Source organism: Hydra viridissima, unplaced genomic scaffold, assembly GCF_058129835.1.
Source record: "Hydra viridissima isolate aposymbiotic clone 2 unplaced genomic scaffold, HvirCarnegie_v1 scaffold_6, whole genome shotgun sequence".
In the NCBI taxonomy this organism is placed as follows: domain Eukaryota; kingdom Metazoa; phylum Cnidaria; class Hydrozoa; order Anthoathecata; family Hydridae; genus Hydra; species Hydra viridissima.
In genome coordinates this window covers 14,509,345-14,530,085 of record NW_028324305.1, presented here as the reverse complement: position 1 = coordinate 14,530,085, position 20,741 = coordinate 14,509,345, and the positions used below count along the sequence as shown (strand labels likewise).

Genomic DNA, 20,741 nt, shown 5'->3' with positions numbered 1-20,741 from the left:
TCTATTTCCGTTAGATTTTTATTCAAGAAAAACTGAAGATTAGATCTTAAAATTCTGTAATCGTTTAAACTTTCGTGAATAGCTGTAATGTCACCTTTTCGAACTGCTTCTCTTATTCTTCTTTTCTTGACATGTGGTAGGCCTCTCTTTTCTTTTGCTTCTCCTCAGCTTTTCTTTCTTTATTAGCCAGTGTCTTGTGTATGCCTCCAATGGTTCCTATTCTTTTCTCTTTCTGCAGTCTTATGAACTCCCTATCTTCTTCCATTTTTACCATTGACATTGAGTCAACTTAACTAATGTCAAATAAGTCATATAGCTTTACAACAAAGCATGATCTTGTTTTTATTGCTGCTTCTTTTCATGTTTCTCATGATGTTTAGATGTTCTTCATACAGTTTTTAATTCTTTTTAACAATGTTAGCCTTCTGTTGTGTCGACAGTCTGCATTTTTTCCAGAATTGTTCTACATTATGGAATGTGATACTAGCACTTTTAGAAACAATCATTTTTTTCTTTTTGATGTTGAAAAATAGATTCCTCAGTACATCTCTCACACTTGGTAGTCTTGCTCCAGTAATATCTTCAACTGAATGTCCAATGAGAGGTATAAAGTCCATTATGTCTAGTTACAGAGCTTTTGCCATTATTGTCAAAATAAGTTGAAGCTAATGTTCGGGGAAAAAAACATTTTGTGGAGATGATAAATTGTTTATTCGTGAAGCAAAAAAGAATTTTGCCGTAAATATTCCCTAGGGTCAAATATGAACTGTTTCGTGGATAGATGAAACTAAACTTACTATTTTTTAATCTGATGGTAAACATTATGTACGCAGACTGTCAAATAAAGATTTTAACCCACATTTTACTAAAAGTGCATAAATGTTTGTTGTGGGGATGTCTCTCGTCATCTGATGTTGATCCAATTCACTTAATAACAGACAGCTGAGGTTTATACTTGAAGAAATAATGCTTCCATATGCATAGGGGATAACCTACCGCCACTTTAGGCATACCAGCAGGGTTTATATAATATTCCAGTATTAACATGCCAAAAATAGGTTAATAGCCAACAGGGTTAGTGCAATTAAAAATGTCCAAAAGCTAAGTGCAACTAAAAAAAGAATGTACTTTATTTTTTTTTAATAATTATAATTAATTAATTTTTTTATAATAATATTTATGTTTGTAATAGTTTCATTCCTTTAATACAGCTATTCACGAAAGTTTAAACGATTACAGAATTTTAAGATCTAATCTTCAGTTTTTCTTGAATAAAAATCTAACGGAAATAGATTTGAAAATAGTTTTTTTTCTAATTTGGTATATAGGTTATTTGTTAATAAAATTAAAAAAAGTAGGTTTCGACTCATCACTGTTTACTCAGAAATTTCATGGAAAGGTAGGTGATACAAATTAAGAGGTGTCAAAAAAGTTTAAACGATTTTATTTAGGATCAATTATTAGCTAATTAATTGATAACACCTGATGACTAAAAAATGAGACAAAGTTTAAATCAATATATGTATGCTATTCATAATCATGCAATTGAAATAAATTAGTATACTAATAGGGAATTTAATACTCTATTAAAATTATATTATAGTTTTAAAATATTAAATAAAATGGCTCCGTATAAAACAAGTTTGCAAGAAGACCTAAGAAAACGCATTTGCCAATTTAGAACTTCGCATCTGGAAAAGCCGAAAATCTTCACAGTAAAACACTTTCTAGATGAAGGAGCATTGAAAGCGACCATGTATCGTGCTCTAGAACGTGTAGATAAAAATTTAGGCTATTAACGAAAAAAAGGAAGCGGTCCAAAAGCGAAAAAATGGACAAAAAGCACATAGACCAATTGAAAAAAGCATTTGATCATCATCACGGTGTTTCACAACGTCAAGTAGCTCGAAGATTCAATTGTGACCAATCGTATATATCCAAAATTCTTAAAAACAAGATAAATATTAGATATTACAAGAAGAAAAAGATTCCACATCGAAGCGAAAGCCAACTAGCTCGAATCAAACCTTTGTGTCGGCATATATATCGCAATTTTAGGAATTTTGATTTTGTCTTGGATGACGAATCATATTTCACATATGCGAATACAACATTGGCTGGCAACGATGGCTTCTATTCTAGCAACGTGTCATCTACAACTAGCGACGTCAAATTCAAAAGAAAGAAAAAGTACGAGGAAAAGGTGCTAGTCTCTTTGATTATATCGCCCAAAGGGACTTCAAAACCAATGTTTTTTGAAAGTAGCCAGGCAATCAACAAACAAGCATACATCGGATGTCTCCGCAAGCGGTTAATACCCTTCATTGATGAATATTATAAAAATGAAGAATACTTGTTCTGGCCAGATTTAGCTAGCTCGCACTATGCAAATGAAGTGGTTTCTTTTCTCGATGCCAATAACATCAAATACCTGCCAAAGGTAAAAAATCCACCCAATGTATCAGAAGCTCGACCGATTGAGGACTTTTGGGGTCAGTTGAAACGCTTAGTCTACGAGGCTAATTGGCAAGCAAGAACCATTCCTCAACTCAAACGGCGTATCGTGAATTGTCTTAACAAAATGGATCCGGAAGTGGCAAAACGTTATGCCTCAATGACTTCAGTTTGTCTAGGTCGAATTGCTTTTAATGATGTTATTGAAAACCAATAAATATATATTTTTGAATATCATATAATTGTTTATTAATTTATTTTAAATTAAATTTGATAGCTATGTAACTATGGCTATAATAACAATTTTAAAGTTGTCTCATTTTTTAGTCATCAGGTGTTAAATCCGGGGCGAAAATTTTTTTTATTTTTAAATAAAGTCAAAATGAGTCAATTACAATCAAAAAATTTATCGCAACATCATCAGGCAGCTTTAGCTCTCACAGCTCACTCAATCAAAGAATATTTTTGAAAAAAAAGTTCAATGTGATGCCCTGGTGCCCTAGATCACCAGATCTCAACCCAATTGAAAATATTTGGTCTTGGATCAACAATCAACTGACATACTATGAAGTTTAATCAACGCAGCATTTGAAACAACTTTTGAATGAGTACTGGCTGAAGGTACCTCGCGTGATGTGCATGAAATTAGTTGAATCAATGCATAAACGAGTTTATCTTTGCTATAAAAACAAAGGAGGACACTTTAAATATTAATTTTGCTTTTTTTTTTAATTTTTTGTTCGAATGTTGCAATTCGTTTAAATTTTTGTGCTTCTTATTTTTCCTAGATGATTTTTTGTAATTGTTTTTTTCTAACTAAATATTAAAATTTTTATAATATGTTGATACTCATTTTAAAGCTAATTACTTTTTCTTTAATAAATAAAAAAAATTAATTCGACATCATTTTACAGTTTTTTTTATTAAACAAAAACCAAACATACTTGATAAAAATTCTGCAATCGTTTAAACTTTCGTCAATAGCTGTACTATGTATGTAAAGAACGGTTTTTTAAGATTTTTCTCTGTAAAAAATTTAAAAAAAAAATTTCTGTATTCATTATTTTTTCCATTAAATTCAACTTTTAAAATTTATATTTAAAAAGAAAATTAAAGAGATCTGAATATATTTTTTAAAGATATGATGTGTAACACTAAACTGGATTTGAAAATAAAAAATCATTTCAAGAACTGTTATTTACTGATTGAAATGCTATGTGTAAAATTTTGATATTTTAATAGCAGGAGAATTCTTTTCAATGATTTTCTTCTTTCACTATGACATTTAAAATCTGACGATGAATATTACTTTTGTGTATAGACTGCATTACATATATATATATATATATATATATATATATATATATATATATATATATATATATATATATATATATATATATATATATATATATATATATATATATATATATATATATATATATTATATATATATATATAGAATTACAGAAGTTACATTAATAGAATTATATTAAATTCACAAATATCAAATTTCATGAGAAATTGAAAGAAAAATGTTGGACTTATTTACCTTCTTTCGCCAATTTTTTATTTTGTGTCACTTTTTTATATCATCAGCTAACCATTAATTTCTCCTACGTGAAAGAAATGTAAAAAATAAAAAGTAACGAAAGCAAAATAGTCCTCGGAATTTATTGTACTCAAGCATAGAGCCATTTACTATTCATTTGCCGTCCGCATGCAGGATGATTTTTGATACAGAGATTTGATAAAGACTAACTGCTACCATTATTAAGGTGAGGGGTAAATACCCCACTCCCGTCTGTATAATAATTCATGAATACATATAGAACGTTTTCAGTGTATTTTCAGTGTATTTTGAATAAAGACATTTTCAACGCATAGTTAAGCCATACTGGCAACGCTGGAGATTTGATGAATTAAAGTCTGAAACAAACAAGGTGTAAACCTCTCATTTCATCATACCGAATGTTCACGTTGCAGATGTTTGAGAGCGCAATTCTTTAGTTAGCTATAATATATCTACGATGAAATCTTTTGTCAAGGGGTAACTTCTTATTATAAATTATGTATTTTATTGTGTTGCTATGTTACACATTTATGGTCTATATACAAAGGAGTTACACCGAGGTAGGTTAATTCATAAATGTAACCCGAATTTTATAAACAGTTACATAAATATACATTTATAATTGTTAATCGGTCAAAAATGAATTTAGTTTTACTAGAAGGTACACTACCGTTTCAGTTTTATAGGCAACAGTTAATTTTTCAATTTTTAATGTTTTATAATTGTTAATCGGTCAAAAATGAATTTAGTTTTACTAGAAGGTACACTACCGTTTCAGTTTTATAGGCAACAGTTAATTTTTCAATTTTTAATGTTTCCAAGTTAATCAAAAATATTCCCTGACACAAGTTTAATAAGTGTCATAAAAGAATCGTAATTCACCATTTAGTTGTTTGATAATTCGTTTAATTTTATAAAAAAACCTCATTATTAACTTTTTAGCCTCGTTTCTTTAGACGCATGTCAGTTTTTTTATCCGTCTTGTTTCTATGGACGCATGTGAGTTTTGATAAAGTTTTTAGGACTTGACGTCAATTCTAGTAATTGATTTGTAGTGATTGGTGAAAATGTCTCGAGGAAAGGCTCTAACCGACATAAAAAAAGGGCAAAACATTAGGCTTTCATGAAGAAAAATTTGAAAAGTAAGAAATTGCTAGGAGACTCAATAGATTAGAGCATCTTTTCAGATATTTCTTGAAAAATCCGTTTAAACATGGTAAAGTGTACGAGAGACGTGAAATAATAAGATTGGCATCATATATCAACTAAATCTTTGTCTCATATTAAGTAAGAATTATTCATGAAAGTCGAAACTTTGTTCGAGCTAAAATCAATAAGGCACCTAATCTGAAACTCATTCACAAAAAAAATCGTATAAAATTTGTACGTGAAATTTATCGTTGGTGATCAGTTAACTTGATAATGTGAATCCTACCAGATTATATTAAGTTTATTATTATGAAAATATTAAAATATGAAAAACGTTTTTTAATTCCAATAAAAAATTTTAGGTAATCTTTTCGAATTAAAAGAAGTTAAATTTTGATGGTCCTGATGGATTGGATTGATGTTGGCATGATTTGAGAAAAGAAACACACATTTTTCAACATGGAATTTTGAAAGAGGTTTGTTAATGGTCAGGCTTAGCTTTTTCTGCAACTGCAAAGTTAAATTTAGTTTAGAAAAGTGGAGACGTCACACAGTTTTTAACCATGATTCCGTTTAAGAACAATAATCGCTGTAAATTAGAAAAACTAACGCCATTTGTTTAACAACTTTAAGACAACGCTGGAAACCAAGTTATATATGGAGATGAAAGCATGGCTAAAAACTAAGAAAATCAATTTGACGTGTAGGTCAGATCCAAGTTCTGATCTAAATCCTATTAAAAATGTGTGGGTTATCATTGTGAGACAAATTTTAACTAAAAAGTAATTTGATAGCGTAGATGCCCTGAAAGTAGCTATTTCTGATTGTTGGGAAACTATGGAAACTGAAGATTTGCAAAATTAAATTGGAAGTATGCCGACAGAAGTTTATCGTATTAAATGCAAAGAAGCAGTAACAAAATATTAAAACAAAAAAAACGTTGAATTTTTATGCTGTTTTTGTAAAAAATTACATATGTTCCATAGAAATGAGACATCAATTTCTTGATATTTCTCGAATTTATTGTTAATTTCTAATGATATCCTCTTTCTAACGTAATATTTTTCCCATCATGTGATACACGAATTATACCACGTAATTTTGAATTTAAATATGAATTTCAACCAAAACATTGGTGCGACTATAAAACTGAATGATACTTTAAATAACTGTAACATCTAAAAAGTTGATGTAACAGTTCTTATAACCGTTACATAAGATAAGCTGTTCAGCGGCAATAATTCGGCCGGCCGGCAACTTGATATAAGAACGGAGGTTGCTTACGTTAGTTTGCCTTTAACTCTCGCCAAAATATAATTTATTAAACAAAATACCTACTTATTAGTAAAGTGAGTTTTCTTATCATTTTATATATATATATATATATATATATATATATATATATATACAGTGGCGAGCAAAATAATAGGTGTGAATAATAAATTTCACTTAAATTGACATTTTACAGTATATTTTATAAAGTGACATCTAGGAACTGATTGCTACACAAACTATGCTTATTTCATTATAACAGAGAGCAGTATATTTCCAATTTCTTACAAATTTATGAGGGGAATACCCTATTTATATATTTAACCTACAAATTTGGTGGAGCAAAATAATAGGTGTGTGCTTATTTTAACCTGTTTGCTGTAAGATTAAAAACATTTTATTATTTTTATTTGTTGTTGATATAAAGGTAAGGTCAATATTTATGCAACTTATATAAAATAATAACATTTCATATTTGTATTGAATTAGAATTAGATATAAAATGGGACGAGGAAAACATTGCACAGCGATAGAAAGAAAACTTATTAGAAATTTAAGAAAACAAGGAAAAACTTACAAGGAAATTTCAGTTACGATGGGATGTTCTCAAAATAAAGTTACAAATGCCTTAAAACCAGAAAAATCACGTGAGAATAGAGGAAGACCACGCAAAACGTGTCAGCGTACGGATGATCACATTACAATTATTTCAAAAAAAGACCCATTCAAGCCAGCAACAAAAATTTTAAATGAAATTAATGAAAATATTAGTGTTTGGACAGTTAGAAGAAGGCTTTTAGAAAGTAAGTTGCCAGCTCGAACTCCGAGGAAAGTACCATTACTTGGTAGAAAGAACATTATGAAAAGAAAAATTTTTGCAAAAATTCATATTGCTTGGCGGGGACCAGATATGACCAAAAAATGGCGTAATATTTTGTGGAGTGATGAAACTAAGATTAATTTATTTAATTCTGATGGAAAACAGTATGTAAGATGACCATCAAAGCAAGAACTTTCACCTCGCTTCACTGCGAAAACAGTGAAACACGGCGGAGGAAATATAATGGTGTGGGGTTGCTTTTCCTGGTACGGTGTGGGGCCACTTTTTTGGATCAAAGATATTTTGACCCAATATACATACGTAGACATACTAAATAATGTCATGTTGCCATTTGCCGAAGAAAATATGCCGATAATTTGGCATTTCCAACAGGACTGCGACCCAAAACATACATCCAAAGTTGCGAAAGAGTGGTTTACGACCAATAATGTAAAAGTTTTAGAATGGCCACCTCAGTCACCGGATCTAAATCCTATTGAAAATTTATGGAGCCAGTTAAAACTTAAAATTTCAGGACAAAATCCAAAAAATAGAAATGAACTGTGGATGATGCTCCAGGAGGCTTGGTACAGCATTCCTGTAGAAGTTTGCAGAAAACTAGTGGATTCAATGCCGTCAAGATGCACGGAAGTATTAAAAAATAAAGGGTATGCAACAAAATATTAATAATTTGCAACCCTATTGACCTCCATCTTCATTTTTTATTTTACACCTATTATTTTGCTCGGTGTGGAATTTATTTTTTTTAAATTAAAATATATTATATATATTTAATAACTTAATATTTATTAATTTCTGTTTATTTATGTAATAAAATAAAAGTTCTAATAAAAATTCAAATTTTTATTTTATTTGTTTCAAAGATATTCTCGTATTTGTTAGTTTTTTGGTTCGCACCTATTATTTTGCTCGCCACTGTATTTGATTTCAACGTATTCTATTATCTATCTCTAATTACTCAAAGATAGATAATAGAATTTTTTATATATTTTTGATTTCAACGTATTCTATTATCTATCTCTGATTACTCAAAGTTTTATTTGCTTTTTGATAATGTTTAAGTTAAAATAATCATGTGGCATTTTTTTTCCTTCATAACGGTGTCTGGTTTCACAGAGCGTTATCGACATTGGCGATGAACTAGTGCAACGGTGTGGTATTATCAACGAACGAAGAACCACCCCGCATGACATGCAGCAACTAAAAGACCGGTTCACAAAAAGATATACAGGAAAGGCAAGTCGATGAGACATTTATGAAAACATTTCTTCTCGACTATTTTTATGATCTTTATTTTACTACAAATGATTTGACGGTCAAAGTACGTAACTAAATGATAAACATTATTATTTAGCTGAGTTTTATGGGCGAATATCCCATTGGCGTGACAGCATGCCAACTAGATCCATTACCACCTATTCAAAATATGTATGGCTGGGTTCCAGTTGCTGTAGGTCCATATGATTTTATTTCGTCAATTATGTGTGGGAGTTGCTTAAAAATTAGTCCTAGGTATGAAACTAAGCGAAGCGGTTTTTCATACGATGCTGACAAGACTTATTTCGCGACAGTGGTTGACGAATGTTCGCATTGCAATATTGGTAAGAAATTTTTTATTATCAATGTTTGTTAACATAAGACTTACCTATCTTCATTTTTTTTTTTTTTTTTCTCAATTTTATTTTAATTTTATTTTGATTCGATTTTATTTATTCAATTTGATTCATTTTTTCAATTTTATTCAATTTCACTTTTTTTATTACTAAACTTGGAAAATAAAATTTTAAAATTGAACTTGAAGAGAATAAGAAAAAAGTTAAATGAAAAAAATATTTAATAAACGATAGGAAACCAAAACTTGGATTTATCCATAGATGCTCCAAACATTATTTTAGGAGATATAAGAATGTACAAGGATGGTGATGGTATACACGACGTAATTTATGAAGCAATTGAATGTCCACAGTTAACTGGGTCTAATGGATTGCTCAGAGTGAAGATAAATAATTGTGCAGATCGGAAAATGGAAATTCAACTTAAGAATACAAGGTATGTTGCCGATTATATTTCTTCACTTACTTGACTTAAAAATATTTAGTTAGCAGAATCTATCTGTTAAAATAAACCAAAGCTACGGAGTCCGGTTTTTTTAAAGTAACTTTTCATCTGAAGCTTTTATGTCTCCTAATCGTTTTTCTAGGTTACCGATTGTCGCCATGGAGATGTTTCAAGATGACGCTTGGAAATGCTTAGACAGAACTGAGAACAATTTCTACAGCCTTCCTCTTCCAAAGAATAACATTTACTCTTTCCCAATGAAGGCACGCGCAACATCAGTTACTGGGGAGCTGTTAGGTTTCACAGTAGAAAGTCCTTCAGAACAAACTATTCCAGCGCAATTTTCATCGATGAATTCAAGTAAGAATTTCAGATGTTAGAACTAGAAAATGTTTGCTTGCATTGCTTAGAATGCCATTGCTGATGATTGCTAAAACATGTAACAATTACAAATAAATCTTTTCTTTCCTTGTTTTTTGTTTAATGTTTTGTTTTTGTTTTTTTTTTGTTTTTTTTGTTTTTTGTTTTTTTTGTTTATAGATTATTGTTTAATTTTATGTTTTCCAACTTTGAATTCTTAAAAAAAAATTCTTATTTGATCTAAAAATGTATAATGTATATTTTTCACTCAAGTTTTTTTACAGTTAAAAAGATTTCCTCACACAATATAAATCGATAAAAAAGTGTTTTCGTGCAACGTATCCCCATGCACATTACTGCAAGAAAAATACCATGCATATGTTAAATTCCTACGACGAGTCAGATTCGTCATCTGTAAATTTGGTTATTCATATCGATGACAAGTCTCACTTGTCAAATGTATCGAAAGGATTAAAATAAATTCCTGCTATAAATGTTTGAATATGTTCATGAAAACTTTATATTTTATTTCCTAGTGAATTTAAACTTCTTGCCGAAGTTGAAATGTTTTGTACAATTCGAAGTGGAAGAAAAAACCAACAAATTGACAGACGATTTTTTATCCCATGTCGGTAATGGGAAATCCAAGGAACACAAACGAAATAATTTTAAAGGTAACGTTTTAAAGCTACGATTCCCTGTTTTCCTTTGGGGATTTGAACATTATTTTAGTTCATTAGTAAAAAAAATAGGAGATTTTTGTATAGTTTATCATTAAAAAAATTATACTGAAAAGGTAACACGTGGTTGCTTAAATAATGATTAACTCATTTACTAATAAAATAATATTTTCATTCTTTTGAAAATAACATTCTGAAACAATGTAAATTGAAAAAGCTAAGTAACCAAAAAAAAATGACTTTAACATTAAAAGAGTCAGAAATTCTTCGAATTGCAAAGTCTTTTTTTTAATATCGCTTCAGTGTGGGTAATAAAGATGTTATCAGAGTTCGTGATTCACTGTAAACCGAATATTAAATTTTGCCTGAAAAATCTTTCAGTATTTTATTAGCATGTTTGATTGTTTAATTTCTTGAATTTTAACTTCTAGAAAAGGTCTTATTCAAAATACGGCATTTTCTACATTTTGACAAACTTTCAAATTTCAAAAAGATTAACCTAATTGGTTGATCTAATTGTCGTATAACAGCTTGGTTTGTTGACACTAATGATACGTTCTTCAATAAATATGTAAGAAACATACATATGAAGATGTTAAAACATATAAAAATAAAAATGAAAATAAGAAAAAAGTAAGAACGAAATACGGAAACTAGAAAACATCCAAAGAAAATTAAATGTCTTCTAAAGATCTTTGTAATTATTTAAATCTATCGAAATATCATTTGTTTTATTTATTTATTTTTTTTTCGCACAGAGTTCAACGTCCTTAACGGTAAGTTTGCTGAAACAAATCTTTCAAACGAAGCCGTCCGAAAATTAATGGAGAAAAGTGTCTCTAAAGAAATCGAGTATCAATCCGTCGAAGAGAAATCAAACAACAAAAGCGAGTATATTTCCAGACAAAACTCAACACATAATAACGCTACTTTTAGGCAGATAAATGAACTTAATTTCAAAAGACGCGCGAAATTAAATTCATCATTCTGCAGCCGAAGAATGGACGGTCAATATCCTTACCCTGACAATTGCTACTCGTTTGTTATTTGCACAAATGGCTTGCCAGTAATTAAAGAATGTCCGTCGGGTTTATTATTTAACTCAAAAGAAACAGTTTGTGATTGGCCAATTAATGTCAAATGCTTCTCAGGGGAGTTCATTAAAAAATTGCATCTTGCAAACGACGACGATATTTTTACTAAAAGGTTTCTTGGATTGAAATAATTTTCATGTTAAAATAAAGATTGATCGACTTTAAAAATTGCTATCAGTGTTCGGACGCTGATTAAACTTGCAAGAAATAATAAAAGTGTTTCTTCCGGTTATTTTAAATCTATAAAGAGAACAAAACTGAAACACCAATCACATTTCAGTAAAAAAAAAAAGTTACCGTTTTCCGAATATTAAACTAATAACAAAAATTCAACATCCAACAACGACCAACTAAAGAACAAAAATTTTACCGAAAAAAATGCTGTAGCATGGAACAACAACAGCAACAACAACAAAAACAGAAGAAATCTTTTCTTTAAACGATGTAAATTTAACCACTAATTGTAGATACAGTTTCAAGTTTTCATACATTAGATTAACGCTAAAATTATTTTATAAACTTTAATTCCTCCCTACTTAACCTCTACTTAATTTTTTGTAAACTTATATTCATCAAATTAGATAAAATACAGGTTATTTTAACAACTTCCATTTATAGTGTATCCTAATCATGTGACACTCAAAAGGATAAAAACCTCTGTAAAGTTACTAGATGCCATTGCATTCTTGCACTCGTGTATTATGAGGCTTCTTTTTTTTTCTTAAATAAAAAAAAAAAGAATAAGAAGAAGCCTCGTGATTTTGAAAGAACAATATCAAAACTTTTCTTAAATTAAATAAATATTAAAATTGTTTCAAAAAAATAAAAAGTAAATACATTTGAACGTTTAAACAAAATTAAAAACAGTCTTTAAAGCTAAACATGAAACTCGGACATGATAAGATTTGACCTGAGAGCACTGGACCCTAAAAGTCGCCTTGGAATCATTGTTTGACGTCAAATTGCTTTAAAAGTCATTTAAAGTTTAGTTGCCGTTTGCACATTACAACAACAACGCACTTTTATTCCACCTGCTTCTTTTGATTATAAAAATGTATTCATGGATGGCTTCCTGGTTTATTGGATCAAAAGAGACCGTAGTGCACGCTGATAAAGATGTGTCTACGGCCGATTGGACATGGATTGAAGTAATCAAAGAAGATAACAATCAAGAAATATATATTCAAACTAGTGAAGAATTGCGTAATCAACACATGTCTTGCTCTCAAAATTTGAAAAAAAATCGCGGACACCGGGCTGCTCTTGAGAATTTATCAAGCTTAATCTTTTCAAAATCACTTTATGCTGATGCAGCACTTTATTCACAGCATGAGCAAAAGTACCGATATATTTCTTTGAATTTAAACAACATGTGCAAACGTAAACACTCACTTTCAGTAACCCCCTCAAAAGACTCGTTTATCAATAGCTGTTTTTTGCTTACAACGATTAACAACTTTGCTAAGATTATAGGAGAAACATCTTTTGTTCAAAAATACCGTAAGAATTCATCAAAAGCTGACAAAAAAAAGTCAGGTATCATTTTCTTTTTCTTTTTCGTCGTTTCTTTTCTTCTTATAGTGACATTGAAGTTGTGAAAAAAACTCAACAGTATTTTATACATTTGTAAAACTTTCTTTTAAAATGTCTCATTGAATTGCAACTTATTGTTTTAGACTTCGGGGACGGTGATGCGCGTTCGATAATGCGAAGGTCATATGCTAAATGGAAGAACGAGTGGAAATCAAGGTTATTAGCTATTGAATGGAAAAAAATGCCTTTGGCTTTGGAATGGAACATTGCTTCACCTGAATCTATTGATTGGAAGGAGGCAGTATTGGCAATTGAGTATAAAAAAAAAGTATTTTATATAGAAGGAAAACAGCCTTTATTCTTGGAATACCATTCGGGACATCAAGTGGAGAATAATCCTAGTTTAGCTTTGACTGATGAAATTCAGAAAACAGAATTGGTAAAAATATTCCCTAAATGGATGCAAAGAATCGATCTTCTTGAAGATTTTCCAAAGAAGAAAGAAGGCAATCAGGAACTTCCCAGTTGGATGCAGGATATCGATATTACACTGTTTAATTCAAAACTACAAAGTGAATCAGTAGATTGTTGGATGAGAGAGGAAGACAATGATAAAATACCTGATTGGTTGAGCGCTATAGACGTGTATGAAGACAATGATAAAATACCTGATTGGTTGAGTGCTATAGACGTGTATGACATCAATCAATCACCAGTTGCAACACATCAGCACCATTTACCTGATTGGATGAAAGCTATTGATGTGTTTAAGTATAAGTCTCCCATAAAAAACCTAAAGCTTAGTGAAGAAAATGCTCTACCTGAATGGATGGTTCGCATGAACATCCAAGTGGATGATAATGGTTTTAACAATTCGCTCCCAAAAACAAACTTACTAACGTCGTTAAAAAAAACAATTGATGTCTTCGAAATTGATATTTGCAATGTTAAAGCTAATAAAAAAGTGACAGCCGAAGTTCCAAAAGTTATACGGTCATTGAGCGATAATATAATCGGAGTTGCCGTGATGATTGCTGCTTATGCTACATGCTCAAACATAAGCAATGAAAAAGTTTCAAAAGAACAACGAGAGTTTGGTCCTAAAAAAACGAATCAAGGAAGACAAAACAAAACCGTTTTGTCAAGGAAGATGTTAATGAGAAGTAAAAGTAAATGGTTAAAACGGCGTAATATGATTAAAACCATTTCTTCAAAGAGAGACAAACGAAAAAACGACTACAGAGGTTGTTGCAGGAAACGCTCATGTTAATTATTGAAGTATTAATTTTATTTATTTATTTTCTAATCCAAAAGTTCATCTCCCCACTTAAGCCATATCTTAAAGATTTTTAATAAATAAAGAAAAGTTTTTTAGGCAGCCCCTTAGCACGAAGTGCAGAGGCATATCCCCTTCTCCTCCAAAAAAAATAATCAAAGGCTATGAATAGTCAAGTTGATAGGCTTCGACGCATACTATGAAAAAAAATTTCAAGTACCACACCTTGTTCATTTTTATCAAAGTACTTGCATGACTAAGTAGCTATATCGCAAAGTAAAAAAAATTGCCGCGCACTTACATATTGGCGTATAACGTAATTTGGTAACAAAAATTGGCTGCTATTTAAATCTTTTTGTTTTTAGACAAAAAAAAGTTGAGGGGGTAGGATAAGTGGTGGGATAGGGGTGGGATAAGGGGCGGGATAGGGGGTGGGATAAGGGGTGGGATATGGGTTGGGATAGAAGGTGGGTTGGGGTAAGTTGTGGTGGGATAGTGTGGGTTGGGGTGGGATAGGGTGGCATAGGGGTGGGATAGGATGGCATAGAGGTGGGATAGGGGGTGGGTTGGGGTGACACAGGGGAGTTAGGGTGGGGTGAGGGAGCAAAGACATAAATGGAGACCACAGGGTATAAATTGCAGTCAATTTTTTCTGAATTCGCAATAATCAATTTTGAAATTTGGGTTGCGATTGTTTTTCCATTATGGTGCTCTCTATCAAAGTTTTCTTTTTAATAAGAACATTTATTTCACTTAAAAGTTATTCAAAGTTTAGGAGGGGAGGTGGGGGGAGCGGATTGGGGTAGATTTCTTGTAATCCTGAGAGAAATTTAAATTTAAAAAGAGTTTTGTCCTTAATTAAAAAACATATGAACGTTTGGGAAGTAACAATCGGATAATCATCAATTATTTACTGTTCTTAATGAATATCTGTTAAACGAAGAAATTAAAGGATGTTTTTTTTAGAGGTATAGAAATCTAAGTCACCTACACTTTTTAACTGGCAGCCATTTTGACAGTTGTTAAGTAATTTATGTTTAGCTTGGCTTGACATTTCAGCATGAATAGACTGACGCCTGAACAACGCTTCCGAATTGTGCAAATTTATTTTGAAAATCATGGTTCTGTTCGAAATACGCATTGCGCACTACGTCCAATTTATGGTCAACTTAATCGTCCATCAGAGCAATTAATTCGATTAACTATTGAACGTTTTCGCACCACGTTTACTCTAAATGATAATACGTATCCATAGAAACGTCGTACATTGCGTACAGAAGAAGTTGTTGCTGCTGTAGAGCGTAGCATAGAGGAAGACCCGAATCAGTCTATCCGTCATCGTGCATAGCAATTGGATATGTGTCCATTCACTTTATGGAAAACTTTTCAGAAAGATCTTGGTTTATGTGCATACAAAATCTAACTCGCGAAAGAAATGAAGCCACACGATCACCTAGCAAGGCGTAGATTTTCATAGGCGAATTTTGTTTGGCGATGAAGCTCACTTTTGTTTGAATGGCTACGTCAAGAAACAAAACTGCCGTATTTGGAGTGAAGATAATCCTCAAGTGTATGTTGAAACACCGTTATATACAAAAAACTTACTGTTTGGTGTGCTTTATTAGCTGGTGGAATCATTGGTCCGTACTTCTTCAAAAATGATACAGGCCGTTACAGTCAATGGTGACCGCTATAGAGCCATGATTACTGACTTTTTCAGTCCTCAATTAAATAACTATGATGTGCAGGATCTCAGTAATGATTGGGTAGTGGATTAATTGCTCGTTCTAAAATTTGATTGCAAAGTTTATTTGTAGCATTTTTGCCGACTTAGAATTGAAAATAGTATTTTCAACATTTAACATTTTACCCATTTTTTAACTGCTTATCAATTTTAAATCGTTTATCCTGTAGAAAAGATTTTTTGTATTTCAAGAGATTTTGTAAATTAAGCTTGTTCAAAAATATTTTTGACCCGTCGCACAGTGAATTGCTGTATACAAGCTAAGTGGACAAAAGTCAGTTCGATGAATCCAACTTATTGATGATATTTTCACAATAGCGATCTCTCATTGGTAACAACTTGATGTATTAATTATGATTGAAAATTCCAAGTTACAGTAAAGAAAAAAATTTTACTTTAAAGGGTAAGCACTAATTAATCATTTTATTAAAAAGAAGAAACAATGTGTAGAAGAGCATGTCTTAAAACTACATTAAAGTTGTAATATTTTTTTTCGTTTTTTAATTTTTTAAAGTAAACTGTTTTTTGTATTAAAAAAAAAAAGGAATATTTTTTTGAAAAATGGAAATTATTTGAAGAATGGAGGAAATATAAGCAAAAAGAAATAAGATTTTCGTTTATCAGATTTTTTGTGTTCATTTTTTCGTAAAGTGTCACTGATTTGACCACAGCAGCTGAAGTAGCATATTGTTTGGTGGGATCACAGAAATCTAGCTATTTTAATTAGAACAGTTCGGAATCATCAGAAAAAACGAAGTTAATTGATATTATTTGTGGTGGCAGGCAGTTGAATAGTGACGATGCATTAGCTTATTACGTCGACTCTAAATGTACTCGCCATTCTTATAAACAGACGCATTGATGATCATTAAAGAAAGGACATCAAGTGTTTCCATCTTATCATAGTCTAAGTCGAAAAGATTGTGATACTCTTCAGTTGAGTATATTTTGATTACAGATGATACTCTCAATGATTAATGGAAAATAATGCAATGGTTTGACTGACACACGTTATCAACATTATTAATTACGTGTGTCAGTCAAAGGTGAATTAAAAAACTTAGTTGTTTAAAAATGAACATTAGAATTTTTGTTTGTTTTCTTAGCATGAAAGGGGGTTCGTATTTATGAGTGCTTGTTTTCTTAGCATAAGTGGGTTTGTATTTATGAGTGGTTGTTACGCATTAGCCATTGTTTGGCTATAAAAAAAAAAGGTAATTGGAAGTGACGAAGATAAATGTGCAACGACGTTAAGAAAAAATCAAGCAGAAGTTTAAAAAACATATGGGGCTTATTGTAGACAAACCTAAATCAGAAGAAATTATTTTCTAAAATATTAAAACAATTCTTAGGCTGTACTATTGTTTCAATTTTTTTTTAATCTATTTCAATAAGACTAAATACTCGATCGGGTCCTCTGCAATTGGAAAAAAACTTGATTCCTTTTATGTTCTTAGAAACACAGCTTTTAAATATTAAACATAAACATTAATAGTTATTTTTTGTTTAAGCCACAAGTCCTATCCGCAAAAAGGGCGAACAAAATTATCTCCTTGCGTATTCTTTTTACAAAGCTTATGATATAAAAATTGAAGAAAAATTTTTTGACTGAAGCAGAAAAATTGAAATTTTTCTGCTTCAGTCAAAAGTTGTTACCTTATCCTTAATAAGTTTTTCTTTAGACCTTCAAAAAACAGTAAAACTATACAGCTGAAATTGACGACTGTAATAAAGTGTTCACTCTATAATTTTTGGTAAGCACCAAATTTTTTTGGCAGTCAAAGCTTAAAGTTATTTAACTTTTCTTTTTTTTCTTTTTTTTGCTTGAGTAAAAGGTAAAAAGAGTTTGATGTCATTTTGTGCAGGTCGTTTACAACTTTGCAATTCTCTCCAGTTTTCAACCTTTTTTTTTTTTTTTCTTTAAACTGGAGACATTTTAAACATTGGTTAGTTGGTGGTGATGCAAAAATACACCTTAAAAATTCATTCTCTACAATAAGATGATTCTTTGTTGACTTATTTTATTCTTTGTGAAAGGGAAGAAATTTTCAATTGGCTTTGTAATTAAACTCTCCAGCATAGATGAATCCTACAATAATAGGATTCTAAAAGAAATAAAGTTTTAACATTTTTACAGCTGCCTTCTTAGATAGCATTCTTTTAGAGCAGTATAATAATCTTATTGTGGTTGTCAAGTTTACATTTTGTTTTGTAAAGGCTGATGAAACTTGCGTGTGTCTTGCACAATCAGTATTTTACATTTGAAATTATTCTGCTGACAAATAGGCAAAGTAGATGAACTCTTAGCTGAAATCTTTTTCTTGGCCATAGTCTTTTCTATTTTTCAACACTTACTTTACATTTTCTTGCGTTACATGTAGCCGCTGGTTAAATTCTACCATCGTGTCGAACTTCAAGCTCTTTCTATATTTTCGTAGAGATAATTGTAAATTTAGTACTGAAACAAGTTGTAAAAAAACTTCACTTTTTAATAAAATTGGTGATAAAATTATTTCACCACACAAAACTGATACATTTAACATGAGATAGATACAAAAAGAGGTTCTCATTACTTTATTCTCAAATACATAATTGAATAAAAACAATCCTGCTCCAGATGATCAGCAGTGTTATCACATGTTTTTAATCGAAACATAATTGTAGACACTGTGTTTTAGAGAAAACTAAATGTTTTAACCGAGTATAACCAAATTTGTACAAGAGACACTTTGAAACTGAATGTATCAACGTATGTATCAGACAGAATAGAGGCAACTTTTTTCGGTAAACAGTAAGTTGGAAAGTACAATTACTATTTTCACAGAATTATGAGCAAAGTCTAAGCAATTCTGTACATTTGTCACAACTTTCGGTACTTATCAGTGAGTAAGTTTATGCCCATAGTCACTTTTTTGCTCAGCCTGATAGGATACAACAAAAAATTACCAAAGGTACAGTGTCCGACAAAAAAAAGCTTAGACAGACATGCAAGAGAACTCAACTAAATTTCTACAACTGATATAGAAAAAAATAAACAAAAAATTTTTATTTGGTGCATTGATTCTTAGATAGAAAAAAAAAACAAGAAAAAAATGACGAAAATTTGAGAATTTTTATTGAAATAACGAAATAGACCAAACTAATACTTTGTGGTGAAGCCACGGCTTTTGATCACTGCCTTGCACCAACGAGGCATACTCTCAACAAGTGATTGTAAGAGTTCCCCAGAAATGTTCTTCCATTGATTTTGAAGAATTTGAAACAACTCTTCTTCAATTTTTGGAGCTCTTGTCTACTCCAGAGATTCTCGATAGGGTTCAGATCAGGACTTTTAGCTGGCCAAGAAAGAACCACTAATTTTTTGTTCTTCAAATAATTTTTCACATTGTTTGCCGTATGTTTCGGGTCATTATCTTGCTGAAAGACCCAACTTTTATCTTTAAAGAGCTCATTTGCACTAGGTATCAGTTGATGAATTAAGATTTGTTTGTACATTTTACTGTCCATAATACCAGGAATTTTATACAAACGACCAACACCCGATGAAGTAAAACATTCCCATACATTCACTTTTTTATCGTGCTTTACTGTTGGCTGTGTTACTAATGGATCGTAACGTTCATTATGTAACCGCCAAACACGCGACTGTCCACTGAAGCTCAAACAAAACGGTGACTCATCACTCCATAAAACATTTTTCCATTGTTCGATTGTCCAATTCTGATATTGCTTTGCCGATTGAAGTCTTTTTTTCCGGTTACTTTCAGAAATAAATGGTTTTTTAACGCTCCAGTAAGATTAAATTTCCCAATAGAATGGATCCTTCGAAGAACCGTCCGTTCGTCAACATCCAGTTTAAAATTTTTCTTTATTTCAGCCGCTGTTATCTTTCTATTCTTTTGAACCTCTCTTACAATTAATCTGTCCTCTCTGGCAGTTGTTTTACGCCTTCTTCCGCTCCCCTCTTTGCGTTTAAAACTTCCCGTCAAATAATACTTGAACAAAAATCTTCGAATTGTAGTGCATCACCGATTCAATTTTTTTCCAATTTCATGGTCAGTGTATCCACTTTCATGCCATGCCACAATTTGGCCCTTTTCAAACTCAGTGAGTTGTTTTCTTATCTTTTTTTGAGTTGTCTGGCGCATTGTTCGACTTGGGTGCTTTGATAGAAAAAGCGACAATTGAAGCAAGAAAAATAATTTAGGATTACGTTTTCGCTCACAATAAATTTTTTTTTTCACAACTCGCCAAAAATTTGTCAGGAATTCGATATGTCAAGCTCTAATTTACAAATAATAAAATGATGTAAACATGTGGTTGTAGTTTGCCCAAAGATATTTCTAGAATATTAAAGATACACTATTAAAATGAATTTTTTCTTCCTGAATTTGTATTAAAAAATGTATATATTGTAAAGAATATTTGATTGTCATTCTTTTTTGTTGTAATTTTTTGAGAGTTTACCTAAGCTTTTTTTTTCTCGGACACTGTATAATTTAGTGAACAAAAGAAGTTTTGGAAGCGAATGGTCCTTTTAACTTTTTATTTGAAATAGGACGTTTTGGTTCTGATTAATTAAATTACTCAATTGGGAATACTGTAATTTTTTTTGAAGCTCATAATTTATTTATTTATTGCAATGAAAAAAATTGTCATTTTGTAATATGTAAAATTTATATTTTCGGCTAACAAACTTTATTATAT

The 20,741-nt window shown here is 30.9% G+C and overlaps 2 protein-coding genes and 1 pseudogene across 4 annotated transcripts; all 3 read left to right on the top strand.

Moving 5' to 3' along the window:
- Positions 1 to 20,741, top strand: part of LOC149887157 (uncharacterized) — a 563,485-nt pseudogene that overhangs the window by 303,242 nt on the left and 239,502 nt on the right.
- LOC145190480 (uncharacterized) lies at positions 4,411 to 11,988 on the top strand. 3 transcript variants are annotated; one of them, XM_090090853.1, is made up of 8 exons: positions 4,467 to 4,587; positions 5,539 to 5,652; positions 8,406 to 8,525; positions 8,644 to 8,890; positions 9,185 to 9,338; positions 9,490 to 9,707; positions 10,244 to 10,381; positions 11,146 to 11,988. In XM_090090853.1, the coding sequence occupies exons 3-8, from the start codon at positions 8,481 to 8,483 to the stop codon at positions 11,610 to 11,612; spliced, it is 1,269 nt and encodes a 422-aa protein (XP_089946979.1). In that variant the 5' UTR covers positions 4,467 to 4,587; positions 5,539 to 5,652; positions 8,406 to 8,480; the 3' UTR covers positions 11,613 to 11,988. The 3 variants fall into 3 exon arrangements, with proteins under 3 accessions (XP_089946978.1, XP_089946979.1, XP_089946980.1); XM_090090852.1 differs by lacking the exon at positions 5,539 to 5,652 and having other exon boundaries at positions 4,411 to 4,587; XM_090090854.1 differs by lacking the exons at positions 4,467 to 4,587; positions 5,539 to 5,652 and adding an exon at positions 5,671 to 6,525.
- Positions 12,428 to 14,317, top strand: LOC145190057 (uncharacterized). The gene is made up of 2 exons (XM_080066812.2): positions 12,428 to 13,017; positions 13,158 to 14,317. The coding sequence occupies exons 1-2, from the start codon at positions 12,534 to 12,536 to the stop codon at positions 14,282 to 14,284; spliced, it is 1,611 nt and encodes a 536-aa protein (XP_079922938.2). The 5' UTR covers positions 12,428 to 12,533; the 3' UTR covers positions 14,285 to 14,317.

What these genes read in the sequence shown, in the direction of transcription:
- LOC145190057 (XM_080066812.2), top strand. Translation starts at nt 12,534, where the DNA reads ATGTATTCATGGATGGCTTCCTGGTTTATTGGATCAAAAGAGACCGTA. An exon ending in AGCTGACAAAAAAAAGTCAG is followed by an intron (nt 13,018 to 13,157) that starts GTATCATTTTCT and finishes TTATTGTTTTAG; the next exon opens with ACTTCGGGGACGGTGATGCG.
- LOC145190480 (XM_090090852.1), top strand. Translation starts at nt 4,525, where the DNA reads ATGTATTTTATTGTGTTGCTATGTTACACATTTATGGTCTATATACAA. An exon ending in ATGTTCGCATTGCAATATTG is followed by an intron (nt 8,891 to 9,184) that starts GTAAGAAATTTT and finishes ACATTATTTTAG; the next exon opens with GAGATATAAGAATGTACAAG. An exon ending in ATTTTCATCGATGAATTCAA is followed by an intron (nt 9,708 to 10,243) that starts GTAAGAATTTCA and finishes TTTATTTCCTAG; the next exon opens with TGAATTTAAACTTCTTGCCG.